This window comes from Ictalurus furcatus, chromosome 8, assembly GCF_023375685.1.
Source record: "Ictalurus furcatus strain D&B chromosome 8, Billie_1.0, whole genome shotgun sequence".
In the NCBI taxonomy this organism is placed as follows: Eukaryota; Metazoa; Chordata; class Actinopteri; order Siluriformes; family Ictaluridae; genus Ictalurus; species Ictalurus furcatus.
In genome coordinates, this window is record NC_071262.1 from 13,992,530 (window position 1) to 14,017,282 (window position 24,753).

General features: G+C 36.5%; 1 protein-coding gene across 3 annotated transcripts in view; it reads left to right on the forward strand.

The window, feature by feature from the left end:
• The window catches only part of pcdh11 (protocadherin 11), a 207,426-nt gene that overhangs the window by 17,013 nt on the left and 165,660 nt on the right, over nt 1–24,753 (forward strand). The window contains exons 3-4 of one of the 3 annotated variants that reach the window (XM_053630953.1): nt 1,898–4,384; nt 18,937–19,923. In XM_053630953.1, coding sequence (XP_053486928.1) covers nt 1,898–4,384; nt 18,937–19,020 — 2,571 coding nt within the window. In that variant the 3' untranslated portion in view covers nt 19,021–19,923. Of the gene's footprint in view, nt 1–1,897; nt 4,385–15,304; nt 17,177–18,936; nt 19,924–24,753 lie in introns of those variants that run through there. The other 2 variants (XM_053630954.1, XM_053630952.1) reach the window with 2 other exon arrangements.

A 24,753-nucleotide genomic window follows, 5' to 3' on the forward strand; every position in this document is an offset into this window, starting at 1 on the left:
AATACAGCGATTTTTTTAAAAGCAGTAAAGGTGTTGAAACTGAAACACTAACATCCTCTGATGCTGACCAGGAAAACAAGTGCGTAAATGTCTATGTGAGTTCCAATTTACATGAACATGATATGAGCAGAGCATAAAGAAAGATAATATACTTTGCAACCCATACAATGATAGCTTAGCTGTGCCTCCCCTTGGCTAGTGACACCAAACAAGCTTAGTTAGAAAAGTTTGATATTTTAACGGACTAAAAGTCCTACAAACAGTGACAAGACCCGAGGCAAGTTTTATGATAAATCCAACTTTTTCTGATCATATCATACATTGATGCGTTCTAAAAGCACTGAAAGAACTATGAGTTTCACTTTGTAGTGTATTTTTATAGGTTTGATAGCTTTTGAAAGTAATGTTAAAGTAAAAGAATTAGTAATCTGATTACTTTTTACATACAGTAATCAGTAATGTAATCAGATTACAATTTTAAAGTAGCAATTCGTAATCTGTAGTGGATTACTTTTTTGAGTAACTTACCCAACACTGCTAACAATAACCCCCCACACTTATTCCTTTCCATGTCACCCATAACAAAATATGTGCTAAACAGAACACTCTCTTCTGGCATTAACTGTGATGTGAAGCTTATGTAAAAATGTATATGCTTTTTCTTAGTTTGGCATGAATGTGTTTCTGACTGAAAATGCATCAAAAAGACTTATTGTTTCTCAGATATACCTTTTTTGCTTTACCTTCAGAAAGGAGGGAATGTGTTGACAGCTTTTAGCTTTACTTAGCTGATCTGTAATCATAAATATTAGTGCTGGTTTTAAAGGCAAGGCAATTACTTTCAACACTCAAAGCTGCCTTCTCATGAGGATTACATGTGCATTTCTTTTTATTTTCCTTAGGCTTTAACCCTCCCTTTGAGAAAAGCTCTCTTTTTAAAAGCTCTGTCTTTTTTTCACTCTGAAATTTATGGTGGTCCTGCAGCATATTTAAAATCGAAGCTTATCTATTTGGCTTACTTTTTCAACTGACTGTCTATGTAGTATAAAGTGGAAGAACTGTCTTTAGTATACTACATCAGCCTCTTTGTAGAAAAGAAAAGAGGTAAAATTGAAAAGTAAAGTAAAAGTAAAGGCAGTGCACTGTGGAGGGAATCAGCCTACATTTACGTTTTCATTGATGGCATGGACGTTTTGGCTTTACTACTTTAAAATGTTTACCTTGTTTGCTTTGTACTGCTACATTAATACTGTATTTGAGTATCAGCTTTGTCACATAAATCTGTCAAATAAGTATAACCATCATTAAGAGGAGGGAAGAAGATGCAAATTATGCCAAATTGTATTAAATAAAAGGATGTGTTGTAATGACTTCAAAAGCAATTTCTGCATTAGTTTCTATTTAGGCAAGCAAATATGGAATGGAAATTGAATTATGTCTTGCTTTCCTTTTTCCATCATAACTGTCTTGATTGTTTACCATATTGTGGCTTGATTAACTTGGATAGAAAAAGAGCACAAAGCCACACGTAAAGCACACACTTTATATAAGCTATCAGGTTTTCATAAGCCTTCATAAGTGGATCATATCCCCTGGTTGTGTGTTTTAAGTCACTATTTTTTAAGAATTTATACACTTTCTAATAGGATTAAAGAACTCTATCCTAAAGGTTTGTTGCTGATGCCTGAATAAACATCTATTTAAAGCAAAAATATATGGCAGTTTTTCATATTTATGGAGGCAAGGGCTTGTGCCTTATGTGTGTAAAAAATTATGTAATATAAACCACATTATTTAAGAAAACTGGCTTTTAGACAGACAACTGAATATGTTTTTTTCTTAAGTCAATAAGCAATGTATTCACAAGCATATATATATTTTTTTATCATCCTTTTAGAGTGTGAGCGAATTTGGCCTGGACATCATTGAAACTCCAGAGGGAGACAAGTGGCCCCAACTCATAGTCCAACAAAATTTGGATCGAGAAACCAAGGACACTTTTGTGATGAAAATCAAAGTGGAAGATGGCGGCACACCTCCAAAGTCCAGCACAGCCATCCTCCAGGTCACTGTCTCAGATGTAAATGACAATCGTCCAGTGTTCAAGGACAGTGAGGTGGAAGTGAAAGTGCCTGAGAATGCCCCTATGGGGACATCAGTCACTCAACTTCATGCCACTGATGCTGATCTTGGCTCCAATGCTCAGATCCATTTTTCCTTTAGCAATCAAATTTCTCCGGTATCCAGAAGGCACTTTGTTATCGACAGTTCTACTGGATTGATTACGATCAAACAGCCATTGGACAGAGAATCCAACCCAGTCCACAAGCTCATAGTCCTGGCAAGTGATGGTAGCACTACACCTTCAAGGGCTACTGTCATAGTAAATGTAACAGACATTAATGACAATGTTCCATCCATAGACACTCGGTATATAATAAACCTTGTTAATGGCACAGTATTGTTGTCTGAAAATGCCCCTCTAAACACAAAAATAGCTCTAATTACAGTGACTGACAGGGATGCTGACCTTAATGGTAAAGTGACATGTTACACGGATCATGACGTACCCTTTCGGTTGAAACCTGTTTTTAATGACCAATTCTTGTTGGAAACTGCGGCACCCTTAGATTACGAGACTACTCGAGAATATGCAATTAAGATAGTAGCTTCAGATTCAGGGAAACCTCCTTTAAACACTTCTGCAATGGTCCTCATTAAAATCAAGGATGAGAACGATAATATCCCAGTTTTCCCTCAGCCAGAGATTCAGCTGTCCATCCCAGAGAACAATGACCCTGGCACACAGCTGATAAAGATCAGTGCCATGGATGCAGACAGTGGCTCTAATGCCCTAATAATTTATACCCTTGGCCCAGACACACCTGATGGGTTTAACATAGATCCACGTTCTGGTATACTCTCTGTTAGCAAGAGACTGGATAGAGAAAAACAGGAAACCTTTTCATTTACAGTCTTTGCCAAGGATAACGGTTCTAATCCTCTGCAAAGCAATGTCACAGTGAAGCTAATTGTCCAAGACCAAAATGACAACAGTCCAGCCTTCACCCATCCTGAATATAATTTCTACGTGCCTGAGAACTTGCCTTTGTATGGCACAGTTGGCTTGATTACAGTTACAGACGCAGATGCTGGAGATAATTCAGTGGTTACCCTCTCAATTATAAATGGGAAGGACAATTTTATTATTGACCCCAAAACTGGCGTAATTAAACCAAACATTACATTTGACAGGGAGCAGCAAAGTTCCTATACCTTCATCGTCAAAGCTGTGGATGGAGGATTAATTCAGACAACTTCATATGCCAAGGTCACCATAAATGTTGTTGATATTAATGACAATCGACCTGTGTTTGTCATCCCACCTTCCAACTACTCCTATGACCTAGTCCCTTTCACAACCAGCCCTGGTTCTGTGGTGACTCGAGTGTATGCCATTGACAATGACACTGGCATGAATGCAGAGCTGCAGTACAGCATTATTGGAGGGTCACCAAGAGGACTGTTTGCTGTTGACAAAACTACAGGGAACATTACTCTGCAAGAGAAGATAGTTAATGCTGATCAAGGCCTTCATAGGTTGGTGGTAATGGTCAAAGACTTAGGACAGCCAGACCCCTTGCATGCAATTGCACTTGTTCACTTGTTTGTGAACGATACTGTCTCCAATGCTACATTCATTCAGGAGCAAGTCCGCAAAAGTATGGAAACACCCTTGGACAGAAATGTTGGGGACAACAATGTAATCCCACAGACCAATAGCTATGTAATTGTTGTCATAGCCATAATTGCTGGGACCATGACTGTCATATTGGTGATATTTGTGACTGCTTTGGTACGTTGTCGACAAACACCCAGGCACAAAGTTGTTCAGAAGGGCAAGCAAAGCGGTGAGTGGGTATCGCCAAATCAGGAAGGCCGGCAGATCAAAAAGAAGAAGAAGAAAAAGAAGAGGTCCCCTAAGAGCTTGCTGCTGAACTTTGTCACTATTGATGAATCCAAATCTGAAGACCCTACTCATGAGCACATCAATGGCACCTTAGACCTTCCAGTTGAGCTTGAGGAGCAGACAATGGGAAAGTATAATTGGGCCACCACACCAACCACATTTAAACCTGACAGCCCTGATTTAGCCAAGCATTACAAGTCAGCATCTCCTCAGCCTACCTTTCAGATCAAACCAGAAACCCCAGTGGCTCCCAAGAAGCACCATGTCATTCAGGAACTCCCCTTGGACAACACATTCGTAGTTGGCTGTGACTCTCTCTCCAAATGCTCCTCCAGCAGCTCCGACCCCTACAGTGTCTCTGAGTGCAGCTGTCAAGGGAGCTTCAAGGCACCTGGGCAAATTCACACCCGACAGGTAATTCACAACTTTCTTATTAACTCACTTCACTACTCTGCTTGTTCTCCTCATCTAGCTGCCCTTCTGTTGGAAAGATTCTGGGTGGAGGTTGGCAGGGGCATGGGCAGGGATTCAACCACACAAAAGCTCAAACATGCATGAATGCCCATCAGCACTGAGTACTGAGAAAGCTGTTGGGGGAAAAAACTGACACCTAAGGAGATGGCATCTGTTGTACTTTTGGCTGCTAGCTTTTATCAATCAAAAAAGGCATTTCAGTTATACTGAAAAAATAAAAAGAGAAGGCGCTGAGCTATTCTTGACTAGATAGAATTAGGAAAACTGTTATAGTTTAGGTTAAACACCAGCTGTAAGACTTTAGGAATGATACATTTGATCACATTATTCAATGAAAGTATCAAAGTAAAATAGTATTATTTTCTTTCAGAGAAGGGTTACAATTTTAAAGAGTAATTATTAGCTGTACAAAAATGAGAGCGACCATCCTTTCAGCACTGAAAAGAATGAATGTTTGATTATGATTGACATATCAAAACCAAGTGTGCTTGACAGCAAATCAAATCAAAGATTGAGATGCATTCCACAGGCACAGCTGAACAGATGCACATAGTTGAAGCAATAGTTCCCACAATTAATGCTGAAAGTTATACAGATGTAAAAGGCAGTGTATTTTTCCCACCACAATTTAAAACAGTTTATTACAAGTTGTCTTAGTGGAGACAATTAGCATTAATGACAGACATGTTTATTTGAATACTGGTGATATTCTAGCTTATGAGACATGATATGTGCCAAATGCAAAGGGGGTTATAAATAAACACAGACAAGGGAAATAAATGGAAATCTGGGATGGACGGAGAGGTGGCCTTGCAGCGGCAGATCCTGCTGTAGACAAATACTGAGCTGTGCAATTGTGGGTCAGAAAGATCAAGGTGAATGCAAAGCTTTCGAACTCTGAGACTTAAATAGAAAAAGCAATAATAGGTTTCACTAATAGGTTTCCGTTCAGTCCATTTTTCTTTTGTGAGCCACTTTTTTAATGAGCCTTTGTAGTATTTACTAATATCAAAGCCATTTTCTATAGCAGTCTATTCAATACTATCAGTTCTCTATGATACTTATTCCAGGAATCCAGGTATGTGAAAGACAAATGTCAATGATAATAGCTGTTTTTAAGTTTCTCTCACATTTCCTTAGTCTCTCTGAATAGTTTATTATTTTTAAGGAGTTTTGTATTTGTCACCATGTTTGTTTTTGTCTTCTTTAATGGCTGCCCATAATGCAGAAAATCCCTCACTGCATATTCCTTGTACATTTATTCAGATATACTGTATTGCGTGCATGATGATTTAAGGTGACACCCACACACAGCTAATAGTCCTTTCTCGCCATCAGCATTTCTTTCAGAATGTGACTAAAAGCAATGCTCTGCCACAGTGCATTATATATAAGCCTACTTACATGGTAAGAATACTAAATTACACATTATTTCTCTTCATAATTCACTTTAGGTTGTCAGGACATTGTGAAACATCCAGAAATATGGAGAGAGATTTTAAATATTGTGTCAGAATTTAATGAATTAGTAAAACATATTTTGAGATAAATAGACAGAAATATATAGACCACATTCCATTTCCTCTTTAATGTAACTGCACATTCACAGCTTTTGGTATGTTTCAAACTCCACATTGAGCTTAATGGTGCAATTCAAGAGGAACAATATACAAGGAAGCATAGCACGATTTTTCCAATGCATCATATTGACTTAATGTATTAAATTCAACTTAAAAACAAAAACTACACCAAAATTCCCTGATTGTGTTAACCTGTAGCGATTCTACATATTAGACAACGCTATTTTCTTAAATGTCCTGTATGCAGTGTTATGGCGTATGTAAAGATGGGAGAAGTATGCTGGAGTAATCTATAAGCTTACTGATGCTAATGGATCTGAATGCAGAGATTGATGACAATTATTTGTTCCCACAGTCTTGCCATAAACTGTATGAATCCATATACATAGGCTATGGTGTATGTCTCTGTGTTTTTAACATCTGTCAGGAGATCACACAGGATGCAAGTGCAGGTTTATTAAAAGATCAAGCGAACGATTCAGAATGTGAAGCAAACTCAGAGTGAAAAGCAGGTAGGTTTGTCGGCAATCAACAAACAGAGGACATTGAGCTAGAGCAAACTCGTAAACTATGCAGAACTAGAATGTCAATCAAAAGATCAGGCACAGAACCATCACTGGCAAAAGGCAGAAGCAAGACTTTACACTTAACAGGCGAATGTCTGGGATTTTAACAGGATTTGTGTGATTGAGAAAGGATCTACAAGATTACTAATCATGGGTTATTTAAGAAATCAGGTGATGTTGTCTATAGTTTACCCATCTGATTGAGGATCTTGGAAAATGGAGTTTGTGTCATTGACTGATGAGTCAATGCTGGCAGTGGCATGACATCTTTTGTTGTTTGCTTGTTGTTGTTTTTTGTTTTGTTTTTAAACATGTGAGTTCAAGCTATTTTAAAGCAGCCTACATAATAATTATGCTAGAACCATTTGGCCTATAAGAGACACACAAATTCTTTAGCATGCAAATAAGCATGCACAAATGTTCAATGTTGTGTTATATTTTGATCTAGTTTACTAGCAGTTAAATAGCTAGTATAACCAGAAGTGTTTATCATGGAGATTAAAAAAAAGAACAGAGAATCATTCATAAATAAATGGTTTTATTTCAAGAAAAAATATTAACAGATGAAGGTCAAGTGGATATTTAACCAAGTTTTAAGTGTGTAATAACTAAAGATAACTGTTGTCAAAATCAAAGGAACCATATGACTCATAGTATTGTGAAAGGTCCATTTGCTAGATTCAGTGCAGCATGAGCTTCTCTTTCCATTACTCTCGTCCTCATACTCATCTCACTCTCATCTCTTTTATATCCTGCTCTCCTGGTTCAGAGCCGATAAGGTTGAGGCCAATCCCCCCGGTGATAGAGGAGCTTCAGTCAGAACACACACTTTTGGTTGTGGAAGATCAAATAAATACCAAGCTACTTGACTGTTCTCAGACATAGCTATGAATATGCAGTAGAATAAAATCCACTAAGATCTTTGTTTGACCTATATATTCAGGCTGGGGCTGTTGCAGAGGTCAGTTTATTTTCCATCCTAAACTCTTTTGACTGCTTCACATATTATAGTTATTTTTTTAATGATTTGTGGATTTATTGTAGTTCACACAAAATTGAACATTTACTTTTGCATGGCTCATCCAGCACCCTATAAAACATAAGAGAAATAGAAGCTGTGCTTTGGCCTACCTGATTATAAATTATTCAGTATTTCACTTAAATTTGAAATCTCAATGGGATTCAAATGTGCATTGATTTTCAAATATGAACACTTTCTTAAAACATTCTTTTTTTCACTCGAATCATCATCATTGTACTGACTAAAATTTCAGCCCATCCACAATACACTAGGGTGCATCAATCTTTTGAAAAGCAATTGTTTTCTGCTTTTCATTCTCCTGAGTCCTTATAGTGTCATTAAATATAGCTCACATACCTTTTCTGAGGAAGTGTTTAATTCATGCTCTGGCAGTGATATCATGTTAGAAATCTATGTAACTAAAGAAACAGTTGAAGAAACTGAACAGATTTTTTTAAAGAAAATTTTAGTTTTTTTTTATTTCAAGTACAGTTACAGGAAGTGATATGATAAGGTGTTTTTTTTACACTTACATATAGAGGGTTGACTAGAAGCTAATTAAGACTAAATTCTATAGCAGTGAATAATATGAAAGGCAATATGAATTCAGAAAGTGTAAGGAATTTCACATTGAAGTAATGTAATGCAGTGTCAATAGTACAAACTGCATTTTTTAGAGAAAGCTAAAAAAAACCCATAAAATATTCATAGCATCAAAGAACAAGTGGCAGCTAGACCATACTTTATAGAAGGTTTTGTACATCCTTGATGTTGTCCATAAACACTAGTGAATTATATCTATAAAGTTCTTCATGTTGTAATCATGGGTATCCAATTAATTTTTTGTATTTTTTCAATTTTGATGGTTTGTGTATTCCATGGAAGAGACATTCACCTGTGGTGTTGGAAATTCAAAACAAATACAAAAAAAAATAAAAAATTACTCTGCATTTATGTACTCTATCACTATTTTTGTCATTCAAGTTCCTTCATATATGACAAGACAGCAACCTATCAACTGTCATTGTAGGTTTCCACCTTAAATTATGGACTCCAGGCTCAATAGTAGAGTGTTCACCCTATCCTTGGGAAATCATGAGTCCATGTCCTGATGTGATGCCACCTGTGGATTCCAAGACAGCATAGTCGGCCCTGGTCTCTCAGTGGGAGGGATGACCCTATTCCCTTCCATATATATATATATATATATATATATATATATATATATATATATATATATATATATATATATATATATATATTTATATCTATGGAGGAGCTCAGTAACTGGTACAATGTTTGTTGGTGCTTGAGAGAAAATCCATGCTGTTTCCTATATTTCATGTCTAAATGAGGTGTAAACTTTTGTTTAGATCAGGAATCCGTTCAGATCCACACTCATACTTTCTATACACTGGCCACAATATTTAAAATCATAATCTACAAGAAGTATGGTAGGTAATAATACAATATACAAAAAAAAACAAAAAAACGTTCAACTGTCTGCAACACTCATGTTTCATTTAGGCAGGTTTGCACAATGGCATTAAAACTTCAGGTGAAAAAAAACAACACTACTCCTCTACTCTTTGCTGTAACATGTACAGAGTCAGAAACAGAGTGGATTGGATGGGAGGTCATTACCATAATGTCTTGGGAATGGTATGTATTCTAGGTTAGTGTTAAATAATTTACTGTAGACTACAATTTTTTTTTCTACCTTGCTGAGCATCAGGGTCATTGGACTGTTTCTATCTTTCACACCTGAGCAGCTTTTTCAAACTGAGAAAATGTATCTCTGAACATTTGCCATTAATGAAAGCAGTGAACAGTTGCTATGCAGCTTCCAGGTTCATATAACCCATTTTCAATTAGTAACTTGTGGATTTTAAACCTACATTTCGAAAAGCCCAGTTTGCTCTGATTGGCCCGCTGACCCATTGTGTTGTGGTTGGCCGAAAACCTCAAGTGTGTGTTGGAAATGTAACACCCCTTAACATCATGGCAGCTTCCACTTCCAAGGCTTCTAAAGCAATTCTAAGCTTCTAAGCAACACAGGTAATAACGTCATCAGTTTTACCGTATCAGTTCGAGCCCGAGTCAGATTCAGAAAATGCAGATGATCAAGCAGCTCAATCTTAACCAACTTGGCAAGCATGACTTGAGCAGAACGTTTCACAGTGGTACATTTTTATTTTGTAACTCTCTTACCTTTCAGATATGATGTTATAATGGTTTAATTTGGCTTATGAAATCGACAGACAAAAAGACATAAAATACAGACAGGTAACTGTGTCACAGGAATGTGCATTAATCTGCATGTTTATAGGTAAAAATTCCCACAGCTGAGTATCAAAACTACCTCAACACAATAACTTTAGCTAGCGCATTAGTAGAGGTCTACAACAAAGTCCTGGGCCACAACACAAAACTCCACATTTGAACAGTCAATAGCAGATACTTCATAAAATAATCAAACACACTGATTCAGAAGTACAAAATTGTCCAAGCAAAGTGGGAATTGCCCCAATTTCAGGAGTAACCTTCATGTATAGCCTGTGTTGTACTCTCAGGTTCAGGAAGCTGTCCTCCATAAAATGCGCTGTGCACAAGCAAACGTTTTGGTTATACTGCTATGGAACAGCGTTATAAATAAATGTTAACCACTGATTACTAATTTCCTCCGTTTTCAGAAGGCCAAACAAAGGGCTTTTACGTTTGCATCGAAACACACAGTGTCTCCATGATATGGTGCTGGCACAATTCAATAAAGCCTCTCCTTCTTTCTTCATCCCTGTCTTTGGGCAGGATTATGCTATTATTTAAAATAGTGATGTAGACGTTTGTGGAAGTAATATCTGGACTTCGATTGAGGTGTTTTAGGCATGTCTGGAGCAGTGTTCTCTGTTAGATAGAATAAATCACTTTGTTGGAAACTATGAGCTTAACAGATCTTATACCTGCACAAACAGATACATTACACACTAAACAAAAGAAAAATATTATTTTTTTTAGGAAACTAGGCACCTTGAGGCTCCTTCTAATATTACCTCTAAGCATCCGATGTACTCACAGCTCTAATTTAGTGCAATGAAGCAGTCATGCAGTATCTGTGTTTCTCACTTACAAAAGCTTGTGATCTGGATAGGCTCTGGATGTCTCCAGTTAGAGAACCCAGATGTAAAAATCTATGCTTGTATTGAGAGCAGTTTTCAGGTAAGGCAGGATATCAAAACTGACATTGACATTATGGTAATAATGAAAGTCATTAGTAAATGAACGTTACACCACTAGTACCAATGTCATACACAGAAGCTGGATATTTGGTTACCCTTGGTTACATTACAGTGACAGACTGCAGGACTGCTTCTTTTACTTCTTCTGCAATGGCAGCATGTCTCAGAATATTCCCAGAATGTTAATTTCTATCACTCTGTTGCCTTTCCTTTCATGGTGGCTCTTTGTTGATGTTCTTTCTGTCTCCAATCACATTTATTTCTGCTAGACCAGGCTCTTGCTCTCACTTTGCTCGCATTCACTGCTGTTTCTGAATCAGGCATCTCAGTTGAGCAAGCATTAATGTTAGACTTGCAGCTTCTAGTACCTGCTGCTATCAGTGGGTCTCTGACAGCGTATGACTGTTCATTGCCTGTACATTTTTGGTTAACACAATCATGTGGCTGAGATAAGAAAGGCTTGGACATGATCTGTAAGTGCTGGAAAAATAAATGTATATGCAACCATGTGATGTGTGCAATGAGTTGTCAACCAAACCATAAGGCCTACATTATTATCATTATATATATATATATATATATATATATATATATATATATATATATATATATATATATATATATATTCTTGACCTGTTCCATGTTATAGCATGCATAAATGTAGCTTTCATATGGTGTCAGCAGTGGTATTCTCTAATAGACAAGGTCTAAATACCAGTTAGTTGCTAGATGCATTAGTTCTCCACACTTGGTTAATGCTCCTGCATTCTCACCTTACACAATATGTGAATAATCCTACCTTGACCCCATGTAACTGTAATTGCATCTACAAATGTGGCCATTGAAAATGAGCGTCGAAGGAAAAGGGATCCTGCGATTTCATGCAGTATCACGCACATGATGTGGGCACAGGAAAGACAAAACCAATAGATGCAGGTTGTAATATTGTGTTTATGTTCTGTGCATGTGCATGAATCTGATTAATCTCTTATAGGATGTGTTTGGGTGACTTAACCCGCTAGTAAAGTGTCTTAGTTTACTGGTTTTATTCACTCAGCTCAAGCAGGTCATTCCTGCTAATATCTATATTACTACTTTCCATCCCCATGTCATTATCCCCACCACTTTTCAAAACAAAGTGGCACCCATGTATTGCCTAACTCTATCCTTAACTACTAACAAAAAGCAGCCCGGGAATTTGCTGTCAACAGCCCCAATTTGATACACCAAATTCAAACTGATGTTTCTATTAAAAATACCCACACAATCTGTTCATTTGCATTGTTTGTGTTAAGCTAATATGTAAAATGAGGAAACAATTTTTTTCTAAAGGTTTTCCTCCCAATGTTTGTGTGTACAGAAAGCAAAAGTTCAAAGTTCACCTGAACTGACACCTAATTTGACTTAATAGCTTGTTTATTATCAGAATTATTTAAAATATTCCAAAACAGACAACAATGTTTAAACACAGCACTAAATTAGAACCAGAAGACTCTATCCACAGGAGAACACTATATTCACACTACATATTCATACACTTTGCGACGTCAGCCAGCAATCTTTTTTATTTTTTCGGCGCACCTTCTCTGCACTGCCGGCCGCAAGTTTTCTCTTTCTGTCCGTGTTTTGGCAGCGAGTGCTAGATACTTTCAAGGAGTGCTAGGTTCTAACTGCTTGAGTGCTAGATACTTTCAATCAGTGCTAGATACTTTCAATTGTTATGGCAACTGCTACCTGCTATTACGGATTGCACCAGCCCAGCCTGTCGCTGCAGCTAAGATGATCTATTGAATATCTGTATATAGACTATATAATACTGGGGTTGGGAAAAAAAGACTGGCCCTCACAAGACCGGACCACCGGGAAAATTCCTGAACTTCCAAATGGCCAGTCCGCGCCTGACCTCCTCACAATCCATGTGGAGACAGGCTGACTTTGAGCTGCAGGAAGGAGGTGTTAAAAGACGAGGTTATGGTCTGAACTACCAAATCGGGGGTAGGGTAGTAGGGTCCCAACTCTAAGTGCTAGAGTAATGAGTGTATCTATATTTACTCACACCCACTATATAGGGAATAGTAAATTAGTGTATGATTTAGGATACAGTATGACATGTCTGAACAGTTGCTCTATGAGGTCAGTTGCAAAGATGGTCACATTAGCCACATTTCCATCCACTTTTTACACTTAATGTAAAAAAACAAAAAAACAAAAACAAAACATTGTTGCATACATTTTGGTGCATGCTATCACAAAATACATTTTTTTTCATAATGTTATTTTGGAGTTTTTGTATAAGAAAGTAATACTCTTTAATGTTGTATGTCATTTGTTATTTATCTGTATTTATCTGTATGTTCTTGTTGAAACATCAGTAATACATATAATGGGATAGTAAGAACTGAACTATCACTTCATTTATCAAAGTTCCACCATGAAAAAAATGAGCTTATATAGTCATATAAGTAATAATAAATATGTAAGGTCACAGTTGTGAGATGCAGCCTAACTGCGAGAATTAAAGTTGCAACTGTGGGAAATAAAGCCCCCAATTCGGGATGAGTGAAACCAGCAAAACCAGTTGGTCGGCAATTCCACCTCACACCCCATGAAAGGAAGGTGAACAAAGATCGACCAACATCTCCAAAACAGATGACTGACTTTGGTCCATCTTTTAAATCCAAGGAACGAACATATTACAACTACTACTAAAATCATTGGATTAAAATAATTATGATACTAATTACTGTATACTCTTTGCAAATGATATCTAATAAAAGCTTAATTGTATTGAAAAGTAATCAGTCATTTATTTGCATAAGCAATACATGGGCGTCACTTTGTTTTGAAAAGTGGTGGGGATAAAGACGTGAGGGTGGAAAGTAGTAATATAGATTTCAGCAGGAATGACCTGCTTGAGCTGAGTGAATGAAAACCAGTAAACTAAAGCACTTTACTACGGGTGAATTAACTCAACCAAATGCATCCTATAAGATATAAATCAGATTCATACACAAAATTAACACAATATTACAACCTGCATCTGCACAAAAGGACACGAATACACAACTATCCGTGATAGTCAAGATGTGTAAATCAGGTTGTGAATATGTTCTTTCAGTAACAACACATATAATAAATGTTGCCACATTTAAATTAATAATAAAATGTTTGAATATTAGGTTTAATTTTGATCGATTCACACAGCACAGGTACTATAACAATAGTATTTAAATTAACATGGCTAAAATGTGTGTGGTAAAATAATGCAGTGTAATGTGGCTGTTGCAGAACACCAGCAACCAGGGTCCAATCTTCAGCTCAGGTGAAATTTTATTTTACTCATGGCATTGAAAATATATGATCAAATCATGTTTGATGTACAAAAACAAATTATGTTAATGTAACTCAATTGAATCACGTGGAACCGATGTACGCATTTGAATTAAGTAAATTCAATTAGCTTTTTTTCATGTGTGGACTGCTGTGTTCATTTTAAACCAGTTTTTCAATAGTTAAACTTTAAATCTAAGAAAAGGACAAAAGTTTCCATTGGCAAGAAAGGATGAAATGGAATTCATGCAACGCTACTTTGAGGAAAATTCTACGCTGAAAAAAAAGCTCATTAAATGGGCACTGTGAACTGAGCTGAGGCTTGAACCTGGTTGCTGGTATACTACACCCTGCATGTTACAACTGCGTTATTCTAGCCCACACATTTTAGCCACATTAATTTAAATACTATAGTTATTGTACCTGTACTACGTAACTCAATCACACTCACTTTATATCAGTCAATCTTCTAATTAGAAACGTGTTTCAATTAGGTTTATTATAATTTTTGATGAGAAATGTAACATTTTTATGTGAACCATACGTAATATTTTTTTCTTAAATCTAACTGACCAGACATTCCATTTTTTTTATTGTACTGTCTTCTGCTACAGTATGTTCCTTCATGCGCCACCTGGTGGTTATTGTGTGAAGCACAAGAAATTAATTTAAAATCTAAGAAGTGTGATCACACGTGACGAATCTTGTGAAACCGCGTGAAATGCACATTCTTAAAGGCCACATCTGTATTGTCTCTGTCTCAGAAGAGCAGAAGATTATTCATCCAAATCTATTGGAAGCCCTGCCTATCATTTAACTATCAAGTTAGTTGTTTGATAGTGGCTGCATTTGGAGTATATGGTTGATCTTCTGTGTCTTCATTCCAGACCGTTTTTCATTTGTTCTCTTAGTGTGCTAGCCTGCCAAAACATGGTTATGCAATGTTTTGTTTAGTTTCTACCCAGCAAATATTAACACATTGTCATGTTTCTTTGTGTGTTTCTTACCAATAGATTTAATTGTGTGCTTCAAAATATATTTGGCTTCTGTAGTATATTTTCTTGACATGCTTGTGTTTCTTGCCTGGTCAGCTAATAAGCTTTGTTCTTATTTTTGGCCCTCATTAGCCGATTTTAGGATGAAGAGATACCGCTGGGTTAACTGTCTAGCAACTACAACAACTACTTTAAGTTTAAATAGTAAGTGTGGACTGTTTTAACACTTAAATTGCTCAGCAAGAAAGGCTGCTTTGATTTTGGCTAATAAACACACTCCAGCCTCAAAAACCACAATTAAACTTGTAGAAAATATTAATAATTGTTGCCTGTTTCCACATTAGTCAGTTGTGTAGATGCACCTGATATTTGATCCACCAGTGAAGCTTTATAAATTATCCACACTGTGTGCTTGGTTGTAAAAATGTCATACATTCTTCAGCTTCAGTAATTGCTTTATCCTGGAGAGGTTGCAGTGGATCCAGAGCATGAGGCAGGAATACACCCTGGATGGGATGGCAGTCCATCACAGGGCACCATACACACACTTAGAGGCAGTTTAGAGGAGCCAGCCTACTTAGTGACATGTACATACTGTATATGAAGGGTGGGAAGAAACTAGAGAACCCAGAGGAAACCAGCATGAACACAGGGAGAACATGTGAAACTTTGCACAGAGAGTAACATGAGCTCAGGATTGAACCATATATCCTGGAGGTGTAAGGCAGCAACACTACCGACTGCACCACTGTGCTGCCCCAGGTTTATTATAAAGCCAGCTCATTTTTTATTTCATTCTTGTAAACCTATTGAGTTTAATCATTCCATGTCCTCAATTTTCAAGTAATTTATATTGCCTTAAATTTCCTCAGTTAAACATACCACAAACAATTAGAATACATATGTACAAACTGCAGTCCTGGATGTGTAGGTCTATATTCATCTTAACTGACTAAGGCCTGTCTTATTTTGGTATGGTCTTTGCATTCTGTTTTTCTTTTTTTTTATTATTATTATTTTGGCACAACTTGGCATACAAGTCAATGAGTCTACATAGATAAAGAATAGTACGTGAACTAGTTACTTGCTGCTATGTAGATGTCTGTGGCATTATCCTGCTAAGGAAACGTTTTATCCAGTTTCTTGACTCCTAGAGCCCAGAATATAGCTCAGGATACTATGCTATTGGCCATCGAATGTAGCAGTTCTACACCAGAACAGAAGGCTTGCTTTTGTGGCTCAGCCTCACAGTAATGATTTGTACTCGACACTCAGCTCAGAGAGATGCATTTGAGACAAACAAAAGGCAAGGAAATCATTTGGGGTCTGTGCCCACGCATATACCTTATCACACTGCATGAAATCCATCTTGGGTCTGTTCTGCCTACACCATTCTGTAGTGGTCTGCAGACTAAAAATCCCCTTGTCACCAGTGGGAGCATCACAGTTTCCACTAATGAGAGTAAGAGGCTGGATACTTTGGATATGGATCCTTGTATAGCAGTTTATGTGCTTCACCAGTCCATCTCAAGGCTGTCTTCTTTCTCAGAAGCAATTTTTTCTGCTGTAAATATTGCAAGACACAGCTCAGACAGAACCATTTTTCACACTGAAAGCAAATTATATGGATGTAGCAAGCATTTTGATGGAGATTCACTTTCTGCTGAAAGAAGGAGAAAATATTCACAGATTTATTTGGAATGAGTGACATTCCCTAAGTGAACTGTTTCTTGTTCTCTCAGAAAACCATGGTTTCATACGAAACCAAGCCTGCTGTCCATTAGGGAGATCTTGCCTGAAGGGAAGAGTTGATTTTTTTGACATGAGCCATAGAAAACATAACAGCCTTTAACCACAATATATGTCATTTCGAGATTGCAATATCCTTCACTAAGATTAGTTACTTCCAACTAGCATAACGTAAAACAAAACTGTTTATCACCTCATCAGACTTAGCATGGTTAGAAATAAATTTAAAAAAAAAAAAGAGTGAAACAATTACTGGCACCCTTTTAGTCAATACTTTGTGCTACCTCACTTTGCCAAGATAACAGCTCTGAGTTTTCTCCTATAATACCTGATGAGGTTGGAGAATACATGGCAAGGGATCTGAGACCATTCCTCCATACAGAATTTCTCCAGATTATTCAAATATCGAGGTCCACGCTGGTGGACTCTCCTCTTCAGTTCACCCCACAGGTTTCATATGGGTTTTAAGTCAGGGGACTTGTGTTGGCCATGGCAGGACCTTGATTTTGTGGTTAGTAAACCATTTTTGTGTTGATTCTAATGTATGTTTTGGATTATTGTCCCACTTTAAGATCCAACTACGGCACAGTTTAAGCTTTCTGGCAGAGGCAGTTAGGTTTGTCCATTATGCCATGTATCCTAACAAAATGTTTAGCTCCTCTGGCAGAAAAAAGCCTCAAAACATTAAAGAGCCACCACCATATTTAACCATAGGCATGAGGTACATTTCCATATGACTAGCTCTATGTGTGTACCAAAACCACCTCTGGTATTTATTGCAAAATAAGCTCTATTTTGGTTTCTGAGCATAGAATCCGATCCCATTTGATGTTCCAGTAGTTTCTCGCAAACTGAAAACACTTGAGTTTGTTTTTGGATGAGAGTAGAAGCTTTTTTTCTTGAAAAACCTTCCATACAACTTGTGGTGATGTAGGTGACTTCAGATTGTAACTTTGGAGACTTTCTGACCCCAAGACGCAACTATCTTCTGCAATTCTCCAGTTGTGATCCTTGGAGATTTTTTGGCCACTTGAACCATCCTCTTTACAGTGCGTTGAGACAATGTAGACACATGTACAATTCCAAGTTGATTCATAACATTTCTAGTTCACTGGAACGTCTTAATTATTGCCCTGATGGTGGAAATGGGCATTCTCAGTGTTTGTGCTATAAGCACTTCCCATTTCACAGCTATATTTCTTGGTCTTACCCATTGTTATGAATGACTAAGGGAATTTGGCCTATGTGTTACCTCATATTTATACCCCTGTGAAACAGGAAGTCATGGTTGAACAATTTCCTGTTCCTAGTCACCTAGGTGTACTAATTTTTTTTAAATATCAATGGGAATATAATTCAAATATATATTTTCTCATATGAATTCATAGGGGTGCCAATAATTGCTGAACACCTATATTTAACAAAGATATTTTTTTTATAAACCTGTATTGTGTTGGCAATTGTTTGATATCCATAAAGCAGAGTATTTTTGTGATTTCTTTTAACAAAAGATCAAAAAGTTAAACAATAAAGACAATTTTTTACCGCCTTCTTTGCTCATATTTTCCAAGGGTGCCAATACTAGTGGAGGGCACTGTATCTTGTGGGAGGGAAAAATAAAAACAAATTTACGGTGTTCCTGATGTCATCAAAGACTGAGTGATGCTGTAGTGTGGTGGATGTAAAAAATAAATCTGGATTAATTAGATATATATAATACCTGCATGCACCGATTAGTCTAGCTGATTGCACTGTGCAGCATTCTTCAAGGTAAATCTGTCAAACTGACAGCAATATAAAACAACAACAACAATAGTATCTTCATTACCTGCACCTTGAAGAATGCTTTCTCTCTCTTTATGTATGCACAAGAATGTATATGTCCAGAGAGAGAGAGAGAGAGAGAGAGAGAGAAATTTTTATATCGTCTTACACAGTACATGCTGCAGATCAGCTACCCAGATGCTATTGTAACTACAATTCTCCCTATATCTGTCTGTCTCTCTATATTACAGGAGACGGCACTGAAACCACCACTCTATGGCACACTCTGTGGCACAGGTACAACTCGCTCCCACAGGATAAAAATCAATCTCTAGCTGCCATATCCTAAAGAGAGGGAGAGAGAGAGGGAGGGAGAGGAAGGCACTGACTGAAGAGGGGGAAAACAATCGCATAATGTACACGTTCTGCAGCCTGAAACAGGACCTAGAGAGGAGAGGAGAGGACGGCCAGGCTATTTTCACTGAGACACATCTTGTTGCCTGCTTGAAGCTTGTCTGAATATCCGCTAGTGATTTTGTAGGAGATTTGAGATGCTTTGTTAAGTCACTCTGTGCTCACTTAATAGCCTCCCTAACGAAGGCACAAGACAACTCTTTGGAATAGTTTTCCCAGCCTGTTCACTCAAATGGCATGTACACTTTAAAACAATGTTTAACCATTAATGGTTCTTCAATTGCCCCCACACCCCACCTTAGAATTTCCATGTTTCTACCCTACAACAAAGGGTTTACAAGTAGAACCCTTGTTTGGAAGCTACGAACCCTTAACAATCAAATGAACCTTTAAACCTGTTTTCCTATGACTGTATGTATTAACTGCATATGCCTGTAGAACAAATTATTTTCTTCTTAGTATCTAGAATTGTCAGGCAGTTCAAATTTAGCCTATAACTTTGTCTCTTATGTTCTTAAAAGGTTCTTTGGATCATGAAGTCTTAATTGCCTACTAAAAAGGTTCTGGCTTCTGCAAGATATTTAGTTTTAAATACAGAGTGTGTAATATTTTACCAATTAATTTGCTCAGCTAGACTGATTGCATAGACATTGGCTAATGAACACACTAAGCCTCATTTATGAATTCATTTAGCTGTAAGTAAATTTATATAAAATTGTATAAAACATTACTGCTGTATTATGGTCACTTCTATAGATGCACCTGATGTTTAAACTTACTATAATCCACTATTGAAACTTCATAAATTATTATTCAAACTGTGCAGCTAATGGTGAAAATGAACAACATTGTTCATACATTGTCAATTTTAAGAAAATGAAATTGAACTATGTTATGTCTGTTATTATTTTTTCATTGTTGTCCTATAATGGTTCTACATGGAAACCTTTCTAATAAGGACAAACACTGTTGTAGGGTTTCAGCTTTAAGGATTCTCCATAGGGGCAACTGAAGAACCCTTAAGGGTTCTCCATTTTTTAAGAGTGTAAAATAGTTATGTAAAGGATGTCTATTTCTATATGTGTTCATGTACTATAAATTCAGCACAGTCTTTGTTGTCTGGATATTTATTGATTTGTTTGCCGCAGTTTTTTTTTTTTTTTTTTTTGAAATTAGACAGTTCAGACACACTTTGATGTTCTGGGTGCTGAGAAAAGTTTTTTTTTTTTCTTTCGTTATTTTTATATTGTTGTTAACCTCCCATTCAGAGGTTTTGCTCACAAAAGAGCTGACTGATAATTTCTGATGCTGCAGTCAGTCCATTTTCCTCATGACCTCTATGATTTTTCTGTACCTCTTCACTTTATTTCACCTGCCCCAGTGTTCTTCACCTATTGACGCCATGCCAAAGCAAGTCAATAGTAAATGCATGACTATCACTGCAGTATCACTGAGGTATCATTGAGGTATCACTGTGACACAGGGTTTGACAGCTGTGTCGTTCATTTCACATTTGCCACATTTTGAAAAAAAACCTAACAAAAACAAAACGAACACCTTTTTTATATAAGAGTAGAAGAACACAGTCAGATTTATATCTGTTGTCTGTCATAGTCAGAAATCCTGTGACAGAGTCAATATAACCTGTGATATGTATTTATTTGCTATCATATAGAAAAACCTCAGGCAGTCTATAATATGACTTGCTAGGCTTTAGGTTGAGTATGTTCTCTGAAATGTGTCATGCTATTCTGAATCTGACTTGTTATTTATTCTGCATAAGAAACAAGACAGAAACTGTTGTTCCTTTATGACATACTAAAAAAAAGAATGAACTATTCAAGCTTTACAAAAAAAGCAATAAAGTTAAACCAGGATCGTCTGTGAGCTGTGATTAGAATCTTTATTTTTTATTTTTTAAACACTTAATGTCTGTACTAGATTAGTACAACTTTTTAATATGTCACAGCTAAGTTGATGTAAGGGCACCTTTATGCAGCATAGTGAATCATTTCCCAGGGCCTATATAGATTACCTTGATATTAAGTAGAGAAGCTTTTGGGCACAAAGTGTTGACCTGTTTTTCCATGGCAAAGGTGTCAGATGTCTTAAAGATTGAATATGTTTCTATGGTGTAGAAAACAGTATGCCTCATACATATAACTGTAGCACTGTGTAACAAATTGGTAGATTTACCTGAATTTTTAAGGAAAAGAAAAAATATCAAGAGCTATTATTTGTGTGAGGGAGATGGACATTGTCACTTGTTAAATGTAAAATACAATATGCACCTTACATTTTTTCTTTGTTCAAATTCTAATTTGCCAATGTGTAAACTGTATATAGATGTTTTGTTAATGTATGTTTGGGCTTCTGAACTTTATTAAAGTCTTTTGCATCATACTACTTTTGCATTTCCACAAATCATTTGTCTTCCAGCTTCTCATTCTAGTGCCATGTGATACTCAGGCGTAAATTGTGCCTTGTGACTTTATTTATATTTTTATACCAATGCAATATTATAATAGCAACTTGATAAATATTAAAGCCAACAAAATAGCTCTCCTTCATTAGAATTCCTGTGAATTTTGTGGAAACATTAGCTTGTCAATACAATATATTGTGCATAATCTTTGCACGATATTTCATTCACAATAATCCTTAATAGTAATCCATGATAATAATCCTTGATGGTATTTTGTAACAGTTAATTTCCTCAATAGTAAATTTAGTATCAATATGTAATTTGCTCAGTGTTCACATTATGGCTGAAAAATGAGTGTGTTTAACTTGTATATGTGTTTTCTTTGGGCTTATGAAATCCCTTTCCCTTGCATGTATAGCATTTGGCAGACGCCTTTATCCAGAGCAACTTACATTTATCTAATTTATACATCCAAGCTGTTGAAGTGAAGGGCCCTTGATCAAGGCCCAACAGTGGCAGCTTAGCAGTGAACTCATGAACTTCCGAACAGTAGTCCAACATATTAACCACTGAGCTACCACTGCCTTGTAGTATGATTTATATTCAAGGTGGTATTTTGAATACAATTCTAATATTATTTATATGGTCGGATTAATATTCTATAACATCACGGCTTTGACTGTAGCTCTGGTAATTGTTGCATGGTGTATGGTGATGTTTTCTGCAAGGAAAAGTTTATCTGGCATTTTTGTAAGGAGTCTCTAGTGTAAGCACTTCATATCAGTCAGGGCTAAAGCTGCAACTTTGTTTTCCAACATGACAAATTCTTCAGCATGTGAATGAAAAAGAAAAAGAAGCTGGTGAAAGAGCTGATATAAGTGATAACAGGTACTATTAACATCAGGTATGTTGATGATGTTATTCTTTAATAAATACAAATTCTCAGCAATGGAAAATTGCTGTGGTATAAGAGGAATAAACACTTTGGGATGTGCTGTTATAACAAAATAATCAACTTTGTCATAGTAACATATTGCACCACCCTGCCATTGATTATTTTTTCCTATAACGGCACACCAGTCTTGTTTTATTCCTTAAATATTAGTTCTGTCAACACAAATTTGTACTGTATTTTACTTTTAAGCAGCATCTTTTTTTATTTTTATTTCTTGTATTATTTTCCTCCATACATTAGAAAGTGTCGTGCAACAGGTGTTAAGCCTAACCTACTTTATTCCGCAAAATTATATTTATAATATGAATTATCACTAACATGTAGAAAACTGTTCTGCAATTGTTAGCTTATACAGTGTTGCCATTATTAGACAGTGTATAATTCGGGGCTTATTTTAGAACCACATACTTTACCTCTGCACCACTATTCTGCATTTCTGCTATTGTGTAGCTGAATTTGATTGATGCAGCAACTTTAAAAAAAAAAAAAAAAGTGGCTTGTAAGCTACAATTTAGTGACATCTGTGTCCTGCATTTATCAGTAATTCTCAGAACAAGTGCATTGTCCTGATATAGCTGCTCTTCAGTGGTTAGTATGGGGCGGATAAGGAGCAATGGGAAACAATTTAATTGCTTATCAAAGTTACTCTATAATGCAGGACTGGGGAGCTAATCATTCCTCTTGAGGGAAATGTGTCCTTGGTGATTAGAGAAAATAGTGCACATGGTCGACGTTGTGTATGTTCTTTTTTTTTGCAAAAGGGTGTGCAAATGTCAGCCTGCTTTTAATAGCTGAACGTAAACCTGAAATTGTCTTTCTCTCATCAACTGGCTCATGGCTATTTTCGAGTTACGTTAACTATAAGCACTACTGCGCAAATTACACTTTATTATATGAGCTCAGACAAAAAAAGTCCACATAGAAATAATACACTACTTATAATATGTATGTATGTATGTATGTATGTATGTATTTATGTATTATTATTATTATTATTATTATTATTATTATTATTATTATTGGGTTATTAAACATTATTATTAATAAGTATGTTGTGGACCTCACTAATAATATATATTTTTAATGATTTGACTAATAATAATAATAATAATAATAATAATAATAATAATACACTGTTTTGTTCCAGATTGGATTCCATCTGGGCTTCTGGCAAATGTCTGTCTCTCTCTTTCTTTCTCAGTCTCTGTCTCACTTTCCTAAAGATATGTTTCCTGAAGATATGCATTTTCACAATTATTCTTTATCCTCATTTTGGATATTGTGTTACAAGAGAACAGAGCAAATGATCGTAAGTTTATCTGCCATAAGGTGACTTTCATAGGCGATACAACAATTTCGAGTGTGCCAGTGGCTTAAAGCTATTTGAATGCGCCATCGCTGACATGCCAGTGCATTATTTATGAGGTCCATGTATAAGCTTTCATCATCAGATGGTGTGCATGTAATATGCAGAGCCCAGATCTGCTGCATCTTTGTACATGTACTCATAATAAGCAAGTGCTGATAAGGAGACTGATTAATGAAGCCTATAATGTAATGGCTCAGATAATGGAGGAGGCTGCTTAGCCATGACCGCTTAGCCACACTGTGCAACCTTGAAAATGTTAATGTGTGCACTCAAATGATTGCAGCAGCAGTCAATTGAAATCCACTTTTAAGATAACTGTAGCTTTGTACATAAAAACGTACACACTAGTTTAATGTCAGATAAAATCCCAGGATTTAATGTGGGAGTTAACGTACCTAGTCAAATAATCTCTAGTGTTTATATTTATACTATGTTTTTAAAGTAGGTTTAACAATTCAGGTTAGCTTGAAATAAACTTGCACCAATAAATGCAGAAAAACAAATAAGTGAAATAAAGGTGAAATCTAGCAATGGATTGCATTAATGATCTAGTGTTTATTCGAAGCCTTTAGAAAGTTTCATCTCAAGCAGGTAGGCAATGCAGTATAAATTGAGTGAGCTCATGAATTAATAAATTGGTTGGGCCTCAGAATGTGAAAAATGCGTCTTGAAGCAGGCCGTCCACCGATGGTGTAATGAGCCAACACAGGGGCCCCAACGCAGGATTGTCTAAGCGGGCCCCCTATGCAGAGTGTGGTGACAGAATGTCAATATTCAACGACAGACTATTGTACATATTTTTCAGCAGCAAAGAGATGACTAACCAAATCAGGAGTAGGCACACCACAACAAATGAAAAAAACATTGGTGACGGCGCACCATCATAGATAACACATTGCTATGGC